Raw genomic sequence first — 17,328 nt, forward strand, 5'->3', positions numbered from 1 at the left:
ATAATAAGTACTAAAAATTAAAACAGAAACCGGGGACGTCGGAAATCCCAAGAAAAACAACGGCAGCGCTGTGGTGTGACCAGAGGTCGGACGAGGGCTTCAGTCCAGCTCAGTCGCTCCAGGATTTCGTGCTTCAGCTCTGCCAGCCCCTTTTTCTGGAATCCCAGATTCCTGGGGGAACAAACGTGCGTGCGGTAGATACATCGCAGCGTCAAACCGCTGGCTGTGCTGCCGGCGCTGGCCGCGCCCAACTGTCGCCAACTGCACCGACAGGAGCCCGAGCGACGGCCACCCCCTTGGCCAGCGACAGCAAAACCCACGACGACACCGAGACCGCGGGAACACGGCGGGGACAAAGGCGAGCTGCGGCGAGGACAGACACGTCACGGCAGGTACGATGCGTAACGCTGAAACACCACGCCAGGTCATGCACACAACAGCAGAGAGAATTTCATTCTGCACGAGACACGCAGCCGTCCTTCGCGTCTTCACAACTCTCTTCGTGGCACCATTGCCTCCGCCACGGGATTCCCGGGCGGAAAACGAGCAAGTTCTGCACGTTGCGGTGCGCCCTCACCTTCCACACCTGCACACAAGAATAGCTGCCCGCCGGTCAGGCGACACCAGAAAGCACAAAGCCCCTTGAATGGATGTGCAGTCCCACAAACCAGTTACGCTTCACAGCCCAAGCCTCCTCTGTGCTGGGTGTCTGCTTCACCTCCACGCACCCTTCCACAGCCAGACCCGCAGCCATCTCCCCACGGCCCATCACTGTTACATACAGCAGAATGGCCAGGACCAGGGGGAAGAAAAAAATACTGGCGGGGGAACAAAAAACCTCCCCGGATGGGGAGGTACAGCAGCATGCCTCCCGCTCTGGCTTGGGTTTGCAGCACGCCAAGCACCAGACCGAGGAACGGACGGCTGCCGGAGGCAACGCCACCCGCCCCTTTGCTGCAGCTTTGTACGTCGCACCGACAACCTGACCAGGTTGGTAATTAAACTTCATTTTACTAGGCTGGACACAAATCTTTCTTTAAATAGATATAAATAACTTACGATGATATGAAGTTACATGGGAAAGTAGTTCATTAAATGTAGTACCAGCAGAAATGGCGTGCTTTAGTTTTCTGTCTTGAAAAAGAAAACACGGTGCTGTTGCTGTTTGTGTCTGTCAAGACTGCACACGCTCTTGAACTGGTACCAGCAGTGCCTTTGAACAGGAGGGGCTGCCAGAGCAGATTTAGATCCCGTACGAATCCTTCTCTGGAATATCCCCAGCTGCAGAGTGAATTATTGACTGTAAATCACCAACAGCAGCTCCCAGTCACCCAGACTCTGAAAAGGTTTCTCCAGCCGACTCCTGTAACGGATACAAACAGGTTCCAAAGGACAGAAAACATGAGAGTAGGGCTGAAGCAAAAAACCAAGCGTTGTAACTCGCACCTGAGTGGCTGGAACAGCAATAAAGGACAAAACCAAACACCTTGGGAGAGTTGTTGAGGGGCCAGAGAGAACCTGGGTGGCTTGGAGCAGAGCACGGCTGTCCTCAGGGAGTCCTGGCTGGTGGCGAGGAGCAGGCGAGCGCTCTGGGGTCAGCAAGGCCACGGGACAGGCTCTGGGGGAGCTGGGGGGGGTCCAAAGTGGGCTGCTGAGCCAAAAGGGTCCGTGGGGGAACATGGGGAGGGGAGGAGGGAGTCCTGGGGGGCACCGCACCTGCCCTGCAGAGAGCCCCCGCCTCCCCCAGGGTGCAGCAGCCCCCCTTGCCACTGCAGCTGGGATGGAGGAAGGGGGCTGGGGGGGGCAACAGCCGTGGAGAAAGGGAATGGGGGGGGGGGGGTCCTGGGGCAGGATGGGGTGAGGGTGCACGGGCAGCGGCGTGCTCCCACGATGTCCCCCAGCTTCCCCTCCCCAGCCCTGCCGCTTGCTCCAGCCCCTTCCAGCACCACCCACCCCCTCGGGGCTCCTGGAGGGTCCCTGTGCTCCCATGGACAGTGGTGGGACCCTGGACGGGTCGGGGTGGGCATGGACGCCTGTACCGAGCTGGGACAGCCAGACCATGACGAATGGCAGGTCTCCCCATCTCCCCCCCTGCACCCCTCCCCGTGTCCCCCCCATGTCCTTTCATGGAGGAGTGCTGGGGCCAGGGGTCCTCGGGCTGCCCCGGGCCACTCACCCCTGATGGGGTGGGGTTTCTGCTCCCCCAGCGCCTGCAGATCCTCCCCCTGCCCTGCACAGCCTCTGGCAGGTTTTGGGGGTGAAGCGTTGTTTCCATGGGTCCCCATTGCCCATCAGGCCCCTCGCTGCGCTCCGGCCTGTCGGACCCTGTTGTGGTCCAGATGGAAATGGTGGTGAGAGCCTCTACCGGGCCCTGCGCCGGGGGTCTGCACTGCCACCAGACCCCCAGCCCTGAAGCTGCTCGTCCCGGGCGAGCCCACCCCCGATTCCTCTTCTCTTCTCTTCTCCCCAGGGGACAGAGGGCTCCCAGCCCCGCATGGACCCAGGCACCCACGGCCCCGAGGCAGGAGCGAGCCAGGGAGACGCCGGGGCAGGTACCGGGACGGGGCTGGGCTCGGTGCTCATCCCCGTGGGCTGGGAGCGGAGGGCGGCGTGCGGTGGGGTCAGCGCCCGAGGTCCCTGTCCTCCGAGCACCATCGTCTCCCGGCAGGCGACAGGCAGGAGGAGAGCCTGGAGAGGGGGGGCACGTCACCGAGCGGAGCGGGAGGGGACGCGTCCCCCAGGCAGGAAACCGAGCAGGAGCGTGGCGGAGGTGCCGGGGCGGCGCGGTCGCGCCCCAACACCTGCGAGGCGTGCGGGAAGAGCTTCAGCCTGCGCTCCAACCTGCTGACCCACCGCCGCAGCCACCTGGGCGAGCGGCCCTATGCCTGCCCCGAGTGCGGGCGCTGCTTCGGGCAGAGCTCCCACCTCCTCACGCACCAGCGGCTGCACACCGGCGAGCGGCCCTACCGCTGCCGTGACTGCGGCCGCAGCTTCAACGTCAACTCGGACCTGGTGAAGCACCGGCGGACGCACACGGGCGAGCGGCCCTACCCCTGCCCCGAGTGCGGGCGCCGCTTCGGCAGCAGCTCCAACCTCACCCGGCACCAGCGGCTGCACACGGGCGAGCGGCCCTACCGCTGCCCCGACTGCGGCGAGAGCTTCCGGGACTGCTCCTCGCTCACCATCCACCGGCGCGCCCACACCGGCGAGCGGCCCTACCCCTGCCCGGTGTGCGGCAAGGCCTTCGCTGACAGCTCGCTGCTGGCCAAGCACCAGCGCACGCACCGCGCCGAGAAGTCCTTTGCCTGCCCCGACTGCGGCAAGAGCTTCTCCACCAGCTCCTACCTGCTGCGGCACCGGCGCACCCACCTGCCCGAGAAGCCCTACCGCTGTGGGGAGTGCGGCCGGGGCTACAGCCAGTTCGCCCACCTCACCACCCACCAGCGGGTGCACACCGGCGAGCGGCCCTACGTCTGCCCCGAGTGCCGCAAAAGCTTCACCACTAGCTCGGCGCTCACCAAGCACAAGCGCGTCCACACCGGCGAGCGGCCCTACGTCTGCCCTGACTGTGGCAAGAGCTTCACCCAGAGCTCCAACGTCATCACCCACTGGCGCCTGCAGCACGGCAAGTCCCTCTGACGGCCCCGGCCGTGCCACCCCATCGCCGGACCCCCCTCCCCGAGGTTTCTCTGTGTGGCGCTCAGCAATAAAATCTGCCATCCTGCAGCAGAGGCCACCGGCATGGCTGGGACGGAGCGGTGGGGGGCAGATCTGGGGCAAAGTGTCGCCCAAGACGCTCCCTCTGGTACTCGGGGTCCCCAGGGGCCGTGCCAAACCAGTTCGCTCCCGAGCCCCCCCTGCCAAGCAGTGGCCATCCTGCACGGCTCTTGGCCCAGAAGCTGCTGTGAGTGAGCAGCTCCTGTCGTTTCACAGGTGGGGAAGCTCAGGTGGGGGAAAGCAAAGGAATTTAGTGGGTTTCACTCAAACAGGCAGATGCAGAGACTGGGGCATAACGCCCGTCTCTGACTTTTGGGTATCGGAGGCATCTTCCGGCTCGGCACTGACCCCCGCAGCTCCCACCGTGTCTTCCTGAGGCTGAACTGGGGTCGCTTGGGGGCTGTGGGGCTTTGCCATGTGGCTCGGAGGGTGGGCGAGCCAGGAGAGGGGGGAAGCTGCAGGGCCAGCTCAGAGATGGGGATCCCCTGGGTCCCGCTGGGCACGCGGCGAGCCTGGCACGGGCCTCTGCTGGGTGGAGGATGGGAGATGATGGGCGTCAACTGGAAGAGGATGGGTCCCTGCTGCCTACGGCAGCTCTCCCTGAGGACGGCTGAGCGGGGCGGCCATCCCCACCCGTGGAGCTCGTCCGGAGGGGGCTGCCTGAACCCCCCGGGGGGCAGAGCGGCGGGCAGGACCCCGGCTGGAGGAGGGTGGGTTGGAGGCCGAGATCCTGGGGTCCCTCCTGAGCCACCTTAGCGTGGGAGCCCACCCTGCCCCGGCCTGCGTCTGCAGGTGCGAGGGCGGGGAGGGGGTTGTTCGTCTTTGCCCGGCCCTTGCCGCCACCCCCCTGCCCGCGGAGCCAGGACTGTGCCGGGGAGAGGGGTGGGGAGGGGAATGGGACGGGGATGGCGCGCAGCCTCCCCCCGGCCCCCGCAGCCGAGGGTCCCCGCCGGGAGGGGGGGGAGCGCCGCCGCCCCTCGGCCCCGCTTCCCTCCGCGCCTCCCCGGTCACCGCGGCGGAGGCTGAACTTCCTGGGTCACCGGCGGCTCCTCCATCCGGGAGCCCGGGCGGAGCCGCCGCGGGGCCGGCGGCGGCGCTTCCCCGAGCAGCCCGGAGCGGGGCAGCCCCCGGAGCATCGCCCCCGCCCGGCTCGGCCCCCCCCCCCCCCCCCCGCCCGCAGGCACCGGCGTGCCGGGGGTCCCTCGGCGGAGCCGGGAGGGGCCGCCGAGCCGGCGGGCGGCTCCGCCAGAGGGGAGATGCTGGGGCGCCGGCATCCCCGGAGGGCGGGGGGGCCTCGCTGGCGGCCCCCCGTATCTGCCTAAGAAGCCACCCAGGCCCGGTTCGTGGGGACCGCAGCGAGAGCGGGAGACGCGGCTGCGCTGTGCCCGCGCCGGGGGGTGCCCCTGAACCCCCTTTCCCTCTCTTGCAGGTGCCGCCAGGCTTCGAAGCAGCGTCGGCGGCTGGTGGGTGCCAGCGGCATCAGCATCATGCAGGAGAGCTACGAGTCCCTGATCCTGCTGGGTAAGGCTGGCGTCCTCGCCTGCTCCCTGCGGCATGCCGCCACCTGCCCCGCCACGCGCCAGACTTCGCCGCCAAAAAATAACCCGCTGCCAAAAAAGACGCATCCTGCGGGCACGGCGAGAACAAAAGCTGTCCCCGCTGTGGCTCGGCGCAGCTGGCGCTGCGGGGTTGGGCGCGCGCCTTCGGCACCGTGAGCCCTCTCGGCATGACACGGCGTGTGCTTTTTAGCTGGTGGGCATAGGGGAGAAGAAAACCCAATTTTTGTGGGGGATTGGGTTTTTTTAAGGCATTGGGTGCAGAGGAATGCAGTGCTGGGATGGCACGTCTCTCCTCAGAAGAGAGGAGATGCCAGAAGCGAGGTTACCTGCCGAGCAGCTGCGGTGTGCTGACTGGAAGTGTCTTTTATTGCCTTTCTCTAGCTGCTCGCCTGAACACAAAATGCCATATTTCCTTTAAAAAGTTATTTTTAAAATATACATATATATATAGTTTAATAAACCCCACATAAGAGACCTGTAACAAACCCAGTGTCTTCTTTCCCCCTTTTTCCGGAGCAGACTTCCCGATTCCCAAGCCCAACGTCATCTCCCGGCTGGAGCTGGAGGAGGAGCTGGGGGTGCCGGACCCAAACGACTCCAAGGAATGGGAGATCCTCAGGGTGGCCCCTGCAGGTGAGCCGGGACCCCACCCCGAACGAGCCAGAGGTTTTAGCAACAGCCCTGTGGCAGCCCCTGCTCCTCGGTCTCGGGGAGCGTCCCGAGCTGGCAGGTATCCGGGGCTCTGCGTGGAGCTGCCGGGCTGGGGTTGGGAAGAGCTTTCTATCCCTCTGTTCTGGGATCAGCTTTTGGCAGCTGCCCGCCCGAATTCTTCAGGCTCCCCCTTTTTCCCCTTGGCACCGGGAGTCACTCCGGTCAGCGTTGTGTCTCTCTGCCCCAGCAGATGACGGGACGGGGAGCGAGAATGAGGAGGAGGCGCCCGAGCCGGACGGCCCTGAGCTGGCGGAGCTGGACATCATCCTGTCGCGGGGGGCCGAGGAGGGGGTCCCCCAGAGCCCTGTGCTCGGGGACGCCTGCCAGAGCCACTGTGGCCCCCCCTGGGACCCCGGCAGCCCCCCTGAGGAGCGGCCGGCACGGCCCCCCCGTGGCGGGGCAGCAGCCGGCAGCCGAGGGGGGCGGCGGGCACGGCGGGGAGACGCGCCGAAAACCTGCGGGCAGTGTGAGAAGACCTTCTCCCGGCGGTCAGAGCTGCTGATCCACCAGCGGCTGCACACGGGGGAGAAGCCCTACAAGTGCCTGGACTGCGGGAAGAGCTTCACCCGCAGCTCAAACCGCAACGCCCACCAGCGCATCCACAGCGGGGACAGGCCCTACAAGTGCCCTGACTGCGGGAAGAGCTTCGGCCAGAGCTCGGACCTGGCGAAGCACCAGCGGCTGCACGCTGGCGAGCGGCCCTACGCCTGCGCCAAGTGCGGGAAGAGCTTCAGCTGGAGCTCGGACCTCGTCGTCCACCAGCGCATCCACACCGGCGAGCGGCCCTACAAGTGCCCCCAGTGCGGGAAGAGCTTCAACCGCAGCTCCAACCTCAACACGCACCAGCGGACCCACCTGGGCGAGCGGCCCTACAAGTGTGCCGACTGCGGCAAGAGCTTCAGCTACAGCTCGGCCTTCCTCAAGCACCAGCGGACCCACACCGGGGAGAAGCCCTACCAGTGCGCTGGCTGCGGGAAGAGCTTCTTTGAGAGCTCGGCCCTCATCCGCCACCAGCGCATCCACACCGGGGAGACCCCCTACCAGTGCCCGCACTGTGGGAAGAGCTTCAAGCAGAGTTCGTCCCTCATCACCCACCTGCGCACCCACACCGGCGAGAAGCCCTACAAGTGTGGCGACTGCGGCAAGAGCTTCATCGTCAGCTCGGCCCTCATCAGGCACCAGCGGATCCACCTGGGATAGGCGCCCACTGCCGCTCCTCTTCTGGGTGCCCGGCCCCACTGCTTTCTGGGGGGCCAAGCCAGACAAAGCTGGAGGCAGCTGGGGGGGACCCGGGGGCTTTCAGCTGCGGCAGGGGAGCAGAAGCCTTGAGGAGACATGCTGGCACGGGCAGCCGAGACCCCTCCTGAGCCTGAGCGGGCACTGGCGGGAGAGGAGCCGCAGCGGGCATGGACTCAAGGGGACGTTTCGCTTCTCCCGCGCAGGACGGGGACGTGGTGCCGGTTGCCCACGGGGATTCCTCGGCCCTGTTCCAGCTGGAGCTGTGGGAAGCCCATGCCAGGCGGGTGTCCATGGCTCGCTCCCTGCCACGGGGCTGAGGGCTCGGGATGCCCCGAGCTGCCTTTCTGCCATGGTGTGTCCATGTTGTGGCTGTTGTGTAGATGGGGCCGAGCCTTTTACCTGCCTGTGTTTCGCCATGGGATTGGGGGGGGGGAAGGGGGGGAGGAAAGGTGGGAACCCCAGAGCGGAGTCCCGTGGTGTGAGCCTTGCGGCGCGGCTTTCTCCTCCCTGCATGAGCACGAAGGGTCCTGTAACTCATTAATTTGGCAACAGTCCTCCGCAGAGAGGGATGTCGGAGCAGCGCCACCACGCCAACGCCGCTGGCAAGATAATTTCAGCGCGAGCCCGGTGCTTGGCGTGCCGGGGCGTGCGATCCCTTTCCTTTCCCTGCCTGCCATAGTAAAGAGTTGTTGTTTACCGGCCGCGGGCTGTGCGCGCCTGTGTTCTCCCCCAGGGCCAGGCCAGGGGCTTTCAGGGGCTGTCGCTGCCAAAATCCACAGCTCGGAGGTCCCCTTGTCGTCCCCCACAAGACTTTCTTGTCCAGACGTGGAGTCACGCAGCGGGACACAACGGCGCATCGAGGAGGTGGTCTAACCCTGCTTAGGGGACTGTGACCCTGTGGGACTCCCCAGCCCAAGGTTTGGGTCTCCGGGCTGCTCCCAGGGCCGGCTGCTCCTGCGGGACCCCGGCACCGCCAGCCAGCTCCGTTGGTCCCACTGCAGGCGCCCTCGCCGAACGCGGCATCCTCGGCTCTGTGCTGCTCTGGCAGCGGGTTTGGCTGCGGGCAGGGTGAAGACAAGAAGGGGACCCCTCCCCGAAGGGGGGTCCAGGCAGCGTGCCCCCAGCCTGGTGAGAAGGGATGGGGTGTGGGTCGGGGGCACAGGGAGGAGCGACCCTGCCCCGAACACCGGGGGGTGGCGGGGGATGGGGGGCTGGGGATGGGGGGCCGGGGGGGCTGGGGATGGGGGACCAAGGCGGGGCCGGGGCTGGGGCCGGGGTCTTCCCCTCGCCGCCTTCCTCCGAGCAGCCCCCGGGGGTTGAACTTCCTGGGTCAGCGCCGCCGCCGCTGCCTCCATTGTCCGCCCGGCACCGGCGAGGCCGCGGCAGCGCCCGGACGGCGGCGGGGGCCGGGGACGGGGCAGAAGCCGGAGCCGCCGCCGCCGCCGGCCCGGGCTGTGCCCGCAGGTACCGGGACAGCGCGGGCGGAGGCCGCCGGCGGGGGGTCCCGCGGGCCCGACCCGGCCTCGGCTGGCGGCCACGGGGCCCAAGGCCCGGCCCCCCCGGGGGCCCGGAGAGCGGCCGGGCCCGAGCGGGACGGGGATGGACGAGGGGACGGGGATGGGGGCGGTGCGGGAGGACGGGGAGACGAGAACAGAGGGACAGGACCGGGGGCGGCTGTGCGGGCCGGGGCCGGGGGTGTCGCCGGGAAGCCGAGCAGCCAGAGGCGGTTTGGGGCGACAAAGAGGTTCCCGCTGCCCCCGCCCCGAGTCGCGGCGCCTCCCCGGCGCAGCCCAGCCGGCCCCGGGCGAACCTCCCCGACGATCGGTCTCGCCGCCGAAGCCCCTCATCGGCTCTTCGAAGGCCGGGCTGCACCCGCAGCAGGCGAGCCCGTCCCCGGGGGCTCCCGCAGCCTCGCTGCCCTCCGGGAAAGGCTGGCTTCGGAATTTCCCTCCCTAAACCCAGCCTTGGTCAGACCTACAGCCTGACCCGTCCCGGGTTCGTCCTCGGTTCGGGGGCTGCCGGTGCTTGTGGCCGCTCGGGCGTCCTGAGCTGGGGGGTCCCGGAGGGTGGGCGGCCCCCGACAAGGCGTTCCTGGGGGCGCGACTCACGTTTGGCTTCTTCCCTTGTTGCCACAGGTGGGGACGGCACGGGGACGCCCCCAGCTCAGGGAGCCCCCCACCATGTCGCCGAAGCGCTGCAGAGGGTCCGCAGCCCCCCAGCCCGAGCATGGCAGGGCCCCGAGGGGCCAGGCCCGGGCAGAGGGGCAGCCAGCACCCCCGGACGGCGGGGAGGCCGAGGCGGGCGGCCGTGGGCGCGGGGGGCGGAAGCGCAAGGAGACGGTCGTGAGGCAGCGGGCGGCTGCCGGGGAGCACCCCAACATCTGCGTGGAGTGCGGCAAGAGCTTCGCGCAGAGCGCGGCGCTGCTGGCCCACCGGCGCAGCCACGGAGGGGAGAAGCCCTTCTCCTGCCTCGACTGCGGCAAGAGCTTCGGCCTCAGCGCCAACCTGCTGCGGCACCGGCGCGCCCACGTCGGCGGGAGCCCGCAGAGCTGCCGGGACTGCGGGAAGGAGGTGGGTGCTGCCGCCGCCAGCCCGGCCCCACGCCCCCCTGGCCAGAAGCCCTACAAGTGCGTCGACTGCGGCAAGAGCTTTGGCCGCCCCAAGCAGCCCCCCGCCAGCCCCCCGGGGAAGCGCCGGCGGCGGGACAGCCCCGGCGGGGAGAAGCCACCGGCCGTGGCCATCCCCAACACCTGTGCCGAGTGCTGGCAGAGCTTCAGCCAGAACTCGGACCTGGTGAAGCACATGCGCATCCACACCGGGGAGAAGCCCTACGCCTGCCCCCACTGTGGGAAGCGCTTCAACGTCAGCTCCAACCTCATCCGCCACCAGCGCATCCACACCGGCGAGAAGCCCTACGCCTGCGCCGACTGCGGCAAGAGCTTCACCGACAAGTCCACCCTCACCCAGCACCGCCGCATCCACACCGGGGAGAAGCCCTACGCCTGCGCCTACTGCGGCAAGAGCTTCAGCCGCAGCTCCCACCACAAGCGGCACCAGCGAACCCACGCAGGGCAAAACCCCGTCTCCCTCCTGCCCCTCTGGCCCTACCCCAGCCAGCCCTGCTAGGGGGGCTCGGCGTGGCCGGTGCTGCCGGGGCAGGATGCCACGCGCATTGGAGGGGCCGGTAGGACGAGGCGTAGTAGGATGAGCCGCGAGGCTGGTAGGTGGGATTACGTGGGGTGGGTCGGGGCCGTAGCGGTTGGGTAGGTAGGATGGGTCAGTAGTGATGGGACACAGGGGCAGCAGCAGCGCTCGAGCTGGCGGTGGCTCAGGATCCGTCTTGCCATGGAGACCCCCAGGATGGGTGAGTCGGGGTGCCAAGCACCCCGTGCTCTGCAGGGCCGCTTTCCCGCTTGCCTTTTGCTGCAGGGATGAACCCGGCTGTCTCAGAGCCGGAGTCCCTCCCTGCCCGCCGAGGGCATCGTGGTGCCTTGTTCTTGCTGGTCATCAGCCACGCAGCCCCGCGCTGTGTCCCGCTGGGATGGCGGGGGGGGCACGTCGCCCAGCTGCCGCACGCGGGTTTCGCTGTAGAACAGATTAACAAAAAAGCATTTGAATAATAATTACTTCTGCTTTGTGGCTCTCGTCGTTATTACCCTGCTTGGGCTTCCTTGTCCCTCTTTACCCCAAGCTTAAGCAGAGCAGCCACCAGACCCATCAGCCGCTCCCTGTTCCCCTGCCACGTTGCCATCGTTCCTGCTTTAAAAAGAAAGAGCAAAAACAATCCCCACTGGGTGTTATTCCAGAGGGAGGGGTGCCATGGTTGAAATAAGGGGTATTTTTGTCTTCTGGCACCAAAACATCTGGGTGTCCCCTCTGCATCCCCTCACTGCTGGAGCCCCTCAGGCTGAGCCTGGCCCTGGCCCCAAATCCATCCCATGCCGGGGCTCGGTGTCTCGTCCTTTATGTGTGTGTTATACACATACAACCCTCCAGGAGTTCAAAACAGCCAAGAGGCGGTTTCCATAAAACGAAAGCCCTTTTCTGCAGAATCAGCTCCAGGATGGTCAAATATGGGGTGATGGGCTGCAAGGGTGCGCTCTTGCTGCAATCCCCCCTCCACACATGTGCTGCAAATGCCCCCGAGTGCTGCAAACTGCTCAGGGCACCGGTCTCAAAACACAGGCACGTGCATTGGGGTTTATGTAAGGGCAACTACAGGGTGAGCGCTGGGAGGCCAGAAGCACTGCCCAGTGCGAGTCGTGGTGTTTCACCTGCTGGGAGAGACGCAGCCGAGCTGGGAGTGGTCCCAGGAGAGGGAGGAGCACAGGGCAGGCCCCCCATGGTTCTCTCCCAGAGGACACACCCACCTGAGACACCCCCATTTCCATGGGTCCAAGGATGCTCCACTGAGACGTGCCACAAAAGCACCCAAATCCCCAGGGTGGGGCTGAAATAGGGCTCGGGGCTGGGGGGTGGTCCTGGGGCCGTTACCTGCCCTTACTGCCCCAGACCCCCATCCCCCTGAGACCCCCTCCCAAGACCCCACAGCACCCCAGTTCTGTCCTGCCCCAGAACAAAGCCCCGAACTGGGCACATGGCTCTAACCCCAGTCCCAGGGAAGAAATGGCAAAAAAATGTGGGCATTTTGGGAAGAAATTTAAAAAAAAAACAAAAACAAAAACAACACCAAAACACACAAAACCCTCAAGGGAGGACACCCAGCTTGTCCTGACCCCCCTGGAGCCATGGGGGATGGCGACTTCACCTGCGAAACCAGCTCTCAGTCCCAAATGTGCTGGCTCAACATCAGCATCCAGCACCATCATGCCTCCCTCTGCTCCAGAAACACCCCAAACCTCAAACTGGAAAAAATAAACCAAAAAGACTGTCTTTTATTAGGTTTAGCAGTTGGGTTGGTTTTTTTTTTTTAATAATTGGGAAATGCATGGGGGGGTTTTTTCGCAAACCCAAAGCAGTGGGGAAAAAAGCCCAAATTCAGGCAAAGCTTGGACCAGAGTTTGCTTCGGTAGTGACATCGGACATGATGATTAATGACCGTAATTATTATCATTATCACTAATAGGCATCTATAGGGCAGGGGAGGGGGCACATTTGCTGCTTCTCCCCATCACAGGCTCTGTGCAGCTGTGCCAGCACTGGAGGAGCAGGAGGGTGGACCCAAAGAAAACTGGGTAGAAAATAAGGGATTTTGGTTAAATCTGCTGGAAAGGGCTCCCCAGGGGCCACTCAGGGCAAGTCACCTGCCATCTGAGCACTTTTGTACCGACAGAGCTGGGGGCTGTGTATTTGTGTGCGCCGGGTTTGTCCGAGAGGCACAGAGGCCCTGCAGCAGCTGCCCAAGCCCTGGGCGGACAGACAGATGGACAGACACGGCAGCTCCGACAGTCACTCTCAACCACACGGACCTGGTAAACTCGCTGTCCCCGTTACGTCCCTGTGACCAGGCCAAAGGGCACCTCCCAGGAGGGTTTTCCTCGGCCAGGCCCCAGCCCCGGGAGCAGGACTGGGGGGGCACTGCCCGAGCTGGCTCAGCCACGGGACCCTCCTCTCGCCAGGGTGTGGAGGGTCCATACTGCTCTGAACACCCCCCCCAAAAGCCTCATTAGGGTACTCTGCCTGCACAACGGGGAGCAACGGTGCCGGAGCAGCTGCTGCTACCGGTGCCGTGGGATGGCGGCGACGGTGGCTCTGGCAGAGACGAACCGGTGCTGGGTTTTCCATCGGGATTTATTCCCCCATGCCTGGGGGGCGGCAAAACCCAGCGGGAGGGATGGGATGGGATGGGATGGGATGGGATGGGATGGGATGGGATGGGATGGGATGGGATGGGATGGGATGGGATGGATGGGGGGGCCTCCACCTCCAGGAGCCCCCAGCTGCTGCGGCAGCTCAGGTGGCACTGAGTGCAGGGCCAGGGACCCGCGGCTGGCCGGGGTGAGTGGAGCTGGTCGGGTGGCAGAGCCCCCCCACCAGAACCAGGGAGGAAACCCCCACGGGACAAACAAAGGTACAAAATTGTAATTAAGAGCTTCCTAAAAGAGGTGGGTGTCCCTGGGAGAGAGGGTCCCCTGGGCGCAGCATCCCCAGGGCTGCCACTGGGACCCTCCGGCAGCCGCGCCCCGGCACCACTGGCCCCACCGTGGCCCCCACCGTCCTCAGAAGGGACGGGGTGCGAAGGCCAGGAGAGGCCCATCCCCACGGTGGATCTTCTCGTGGCGCTTGTGGTGGGAGCTGCGGCTGAAGCTCTTGCCGCAGTAGGCGCAGGCGTAGGGCTTCTCCCCGGTGTGGGTGCGGCGGTGCTGGGTGAGGGTGGACTTGTCGGTGAAGCTGTTGCCGCAGTCGGTGCAGGCGTAGGGCTTCTCGCCGGTGTGGATGCGCTGGTGGCGGGTGAGGTTGGAGCTGACGCTGAAGCTCTTCCCACAGTGGGGGCAGGCGTAGGGCTTCTCCCCGGTGTGGATGCGCATGTGCTTCACCAGGTCTGAGCTCTGGCTGAAGCTCTGCCAGCACTCGGCACAGGTGTTGGGCATCTCGGCGGCCAGCAGCTTCTTCCCAGCCTTGGCCTCCTTGGGCTTGGAGGGTGGTGGCTCAGGGCTGCGGCGGGCACATCGCCCGCGGCCCTTGGCCGTGGGGTTGCGGAGGTGCCGCTTGCGGTGGGAGCTCCGGCTGAAGCTCTTGCCGCAGTCGGCGCAGCGGTACGGCTTCTCGCCGGTGTGGGTGCGCTGGTGCTGGGTGAGGGTGGACTTGTCGGTGAAGCTCTTGCCGCAGGCCAGGCAGCGGTACGGCTTCTCGCCGGTGTGGATGCGCCGGTGGCGGACAAAGTTGGAGCTGACACGGAAGCTCTTGCCACAGTAGCTGCAGGCGTAGGGAGCCTCCCCGGTGTGGATGCGCCGGTGGGTGATGAGCGTCGAGCTCTGCCGGAAGCTCTTGCTGCAGTCGCCGCAGACGAAGGGTTTGGCGCCGGTGTGGATGCGCTGGTGGTTCACCAGGTCCGAGCCGTGCAGGAAGCTCTTCCCGCACTCGGAGCACAGATTTGGCCGCTCGCCCTTAGCGGGTGGCAGGGAGGGGGCCACCGCTGCCACTGCTGCTTCTTCCTCCTCCTCCTGCTCGGGGGGGCTGCACTTTGCCTTCTCCGACTTGTTCTTTGGGGGCGTCTTCTTCTTCTCCGGGCTCTTGCCCGCCGCGCCCCTGGGCTTCCGGGGGGACATGCTGGGGTCGCCCCGCGGCCGGGGGGGGTGGGAGATCAGGTCTGACCCCTCGGCGGGGCCCTGGGGAGGCTCAGGGTGACGGCGGGGGCGGGGCAGGACGGACAGAGCCTCACCCGTGAGCGCGCACGGACAGGCGGACGGACAGCCCGAAGGGCGTCGGGGTGGTGGGGGTCCACCCTACGAGGGGCCCCGCGCTCACCGGCAGGCTGGGGGGCAGGCGAGGAGACCCCCCACGGGGTCGGAGGAGCCCGGGACCTGCGGGCCGGGAGACGGCCGGGGCCGCTCCGTTCCGCGCTCCCGGCGGCGGCTGCCGGGGGGGGCTGGGCTGCGGAGGGGGGGGTCGGGCAGCCCGCGCGGCTCCGCCCGGCTCCGGCCGACAATGGAGGCGGCAGCGCCTGACCCAGGAAGCTGAAACCCCGACATCCTCCCCCGCCCGGGCCGCGACAGCCCCCCCGACACCCGACATCCCCCCGGACACCCCCCCGGGGAGCCGCTCACGGGGGTCCCAGCCCCCGCTGCCGTCCCTCCCCACGGCGGGCCTCCCAGGGCAGGAGCCCCCGAGAGCAGCAACCTCCTCCCGCACCCCGGGGCCGGGCAAGGGGGAACCTGGGGCGGGGGGGGGGGGCGCCCCCCACCTTTGTCCCTCTCCTGTCTATGCACCCCAGTTTCCCCGTGGGGCGGCCAAGGGGTGCCCCCCCTGCACCCCGATCTGCAAACCCCCGGGAGCGGGACTGAGGGGGCACTGCCCGAGCTGGCTCAGCCGCGGGGACCCTCCTCTCGCCAGGGTGTGGAGGGTCCATACTGCTCTGAACACCCCCCCCACCCCCCCCAAAAGCCTCATTAGGGTACTCTGCCTGCACAACGGGGAGCAACGGTGCCGGAGCAGCTGCTGCTACCGGTGCCGTGGGATGGCGGCGACGGCGGCTCTGGCAGAGACGAACCGGTGCTGGGTTTTCCATCGGGATTTATTCCCCCATGCCTGGGGGGCGGCAAAACCCAGCGGGAGGGATGGGATGGGATGGGATGGGATGGGATGGGATGGGATGGGATGGGATGGGATGGGATGGGATGGGATGGGATGGGATGGGATGGAGGGGCCTCCACCTCCAGGAGCCCCCAGCTGCTGCGGCAGCTCAGGTGGCACTGAGTGCAGGGCCAGGGACCCGCGGCTGGCCGGGGTGAGTGGAGCTGGTCGGGTGGCAGAGCCCCCCCACCAGAACCAGGGAGGAAACCCCCACGGGACAAACAAAGGTACAAAATTGTAATTAAGAGCTTCCTAAAAGAGGTGGGTGTCCCTGGGAGAGAGGGTCCCCTGGGCGCAGCATCCCCAGGGCTGCCACTGGGACCCTCCGGCAGCCGCGCCCCGGCACCACTGGCCCCACCGTGGCCCCCACCGTCCTCAGAAGGGACGGGGTGCGAAGGCCAGGAGGGGCCCATCCCCACGGTGGATCTTCTCGTGGCGCTTGTGGTGGGAGCTGTGGCTGAAGCCCTTCCCGCACACGCCACAGACGTAGGGCTTCTCCCCGGTGTGGGTGCGGCGGTGCTGGGTGAGGGTGGACTTGTCGGTGAAGCTCTTGCCACAGTCGGCGCAGGCGTAGGGCTTCTCGCCGGTGTGGATGCGCCGGTGGCGGAAGAGGTTGGAGCTGACGCTGAAGCGCTTCCCGCAGTGGCCGCACTGGAAGGGCTTCTCCCCGGTGTGGATGCGCATGTGCTTCACCAGATCGGCGTTCTGGCCAAAGCTCTGCCAGCACTCGCCACAGGTGTTGAGTGCCGAGGTCTTGCGCCGTGCCTTGGCTGGCCCCGCGCCGCCGCCGGCCGCCCCATCCCGCGGTTGGGTGCTGCAGCGCGGCGGGCGCTTGGTGGCCGGGAGGTGCCGCAGGTGCTTCTTGCGGTGGGAGCTGCGGCTGAAGCTCTTGCCGCAGTCGCCGCAGCGGTACGGCTTCTCGCCGGTGTGGACGCGGCGGTGCTGGGTGAGGTTGGACTTGTCGCTGAAGCTCTTGCCGCAGTCGGGGCAGGCGAAGGGCTTCTCGCCGGTGTGGATGCGCCGGTGGCGGCTGAGACTGGAGCTGACGCCGAAGCTCTTGCCGCAGTCGGGGCAGCGGTGGGGCTGCGCGGCCGCGTGGCTGCGGCGGTGGCTGGCGAGGCCGGAGCTCTGGGCGAAGCTCTGCCCGCACTCCACGCAGATGTTGGGGCTCTCCTCCGCCCGCCCCCCCGGCTGCGCCACGAAGTCCTTGCGCTTGCGGATGCCTGGGGAGGCGCGGGGGGGGGCTGCTGCTGCCGCCGCTGCCACCACCACCTCCCCCTCGGGGGGCTGCCCCCCGGCCCGCTTGGCCTTGCGGGGGGACATGGCCGGGCCCGGGGCCGTCACCCCAAGCACCGCATCCCACTGAGACCCCCAGTACCTTCAGCGAGGGGGGGTGAGACCCCTGGAACCTGCACTGGGGGCAGAGGTGCAAGACCCCCACTACCCACGGTGTGGGAGGGTGTGACCCGTCGTTCCTGCAGCGAGGGGGTGTCAGACCCCCAGTCCCTGCGCTGGGGAAGGGGGGGAGACCCCCGGTATCTTCCCTCGGGGAGGTGGGGGGGAGCAGGGTGAGACTCCCGGTACCCTTGGCGGGTGGGGGGAGGTGAGACCCCCGGTACCTGCGCCGGGGCAGAGCCCGGGCGGGGACAGGGGATGATGCTGCGGCCGCCCCGGGGCTGGGGCCTGGGGCTGCCCCGCTCCGGGCTCCGGGGTCCCGCTCCGGGGTCCCGCTCCCGTCCCGCTCCCGCCGCTGCTGCCGCGGCCCCGCGGACAATGGAGGCGGCGGCGGCGGCGCTGACCCAGGAAGCCCAACCCCCGCCGCCCCCCCGCATCCCGCCCCCCCCGGCCCC

At 67.0% G+C, this 17,328-nt stretch overlaps 2 protein-coding genes across 2 annotated transcripts; one reads left to right on the plus strand and one right to left on the minus strand.

The window, feature by feature from the left end:
• The first annotated feature begins 699 nt into the window (after positions 1–699).
• Positions 700–10,545, plus strand: LOC141938843 (uncharacterized). The gene is given in 13 exon segments (XM_074857859.1): positions 700–990; positions 2,471–2,552; positions 2,669–3,634; positions 3,636–3,933; positions 5,147–5,238; positions 5,796–5,909; positions 6,175–7,184; positions 7,430–7,510; positions 7,789–7,828; positions 7,960–8,090; positions 8,138–8,277; positions 8,561–8,690; positions 9,362–10,545. Coding segments are annotated over 13 exon segments (4,218 nt in total). The 5' UTR covers positions 700–846; the 3' UTR covers positions 10,352–10,545.
• Positions 10,546–13,184: 2,639 nt separating this feature from the next.
• On the minus strand, positions 13,185–16,941 carry LOC141938847 (uncharacterized). The gene is made up of 2 exons (XM_074857865.1): positions 15,965–16,941; positions 13,185–14,286 (listed from the first exon to the last, which is right to left on the minus strand). Exons 1-2 carry the CDS (start codon positions 16,799–16,801, stop codon positions 13,405–13,407), a joined length of 1,719 nt encoding a protein of 572 aa, XP_074713966.1. The 5' UTR covers positions 16,802–16,941; the 3' UTR covers positions 13,185–13,404.
• Between the last annotated feature and the right edge of the window lie 387 nt (positions 16,942–17,328).

The sequence above is a fragment of the Strix uralensis genome, unplaced genomic scaffold (assembly GCF_047716275.1).
Source record: "Strix uralensis isolate ZFMK-TIS-50842 unplaced genomic scaffold, bStrUra1 scaffold_350, whole genome shotgun sequence".
Taxonomy (NCBI): Eukaryota; Metazoa; Chordata; class Aves; order Strigiformes; family Strigidae; genus Strix; species Strix uralensis.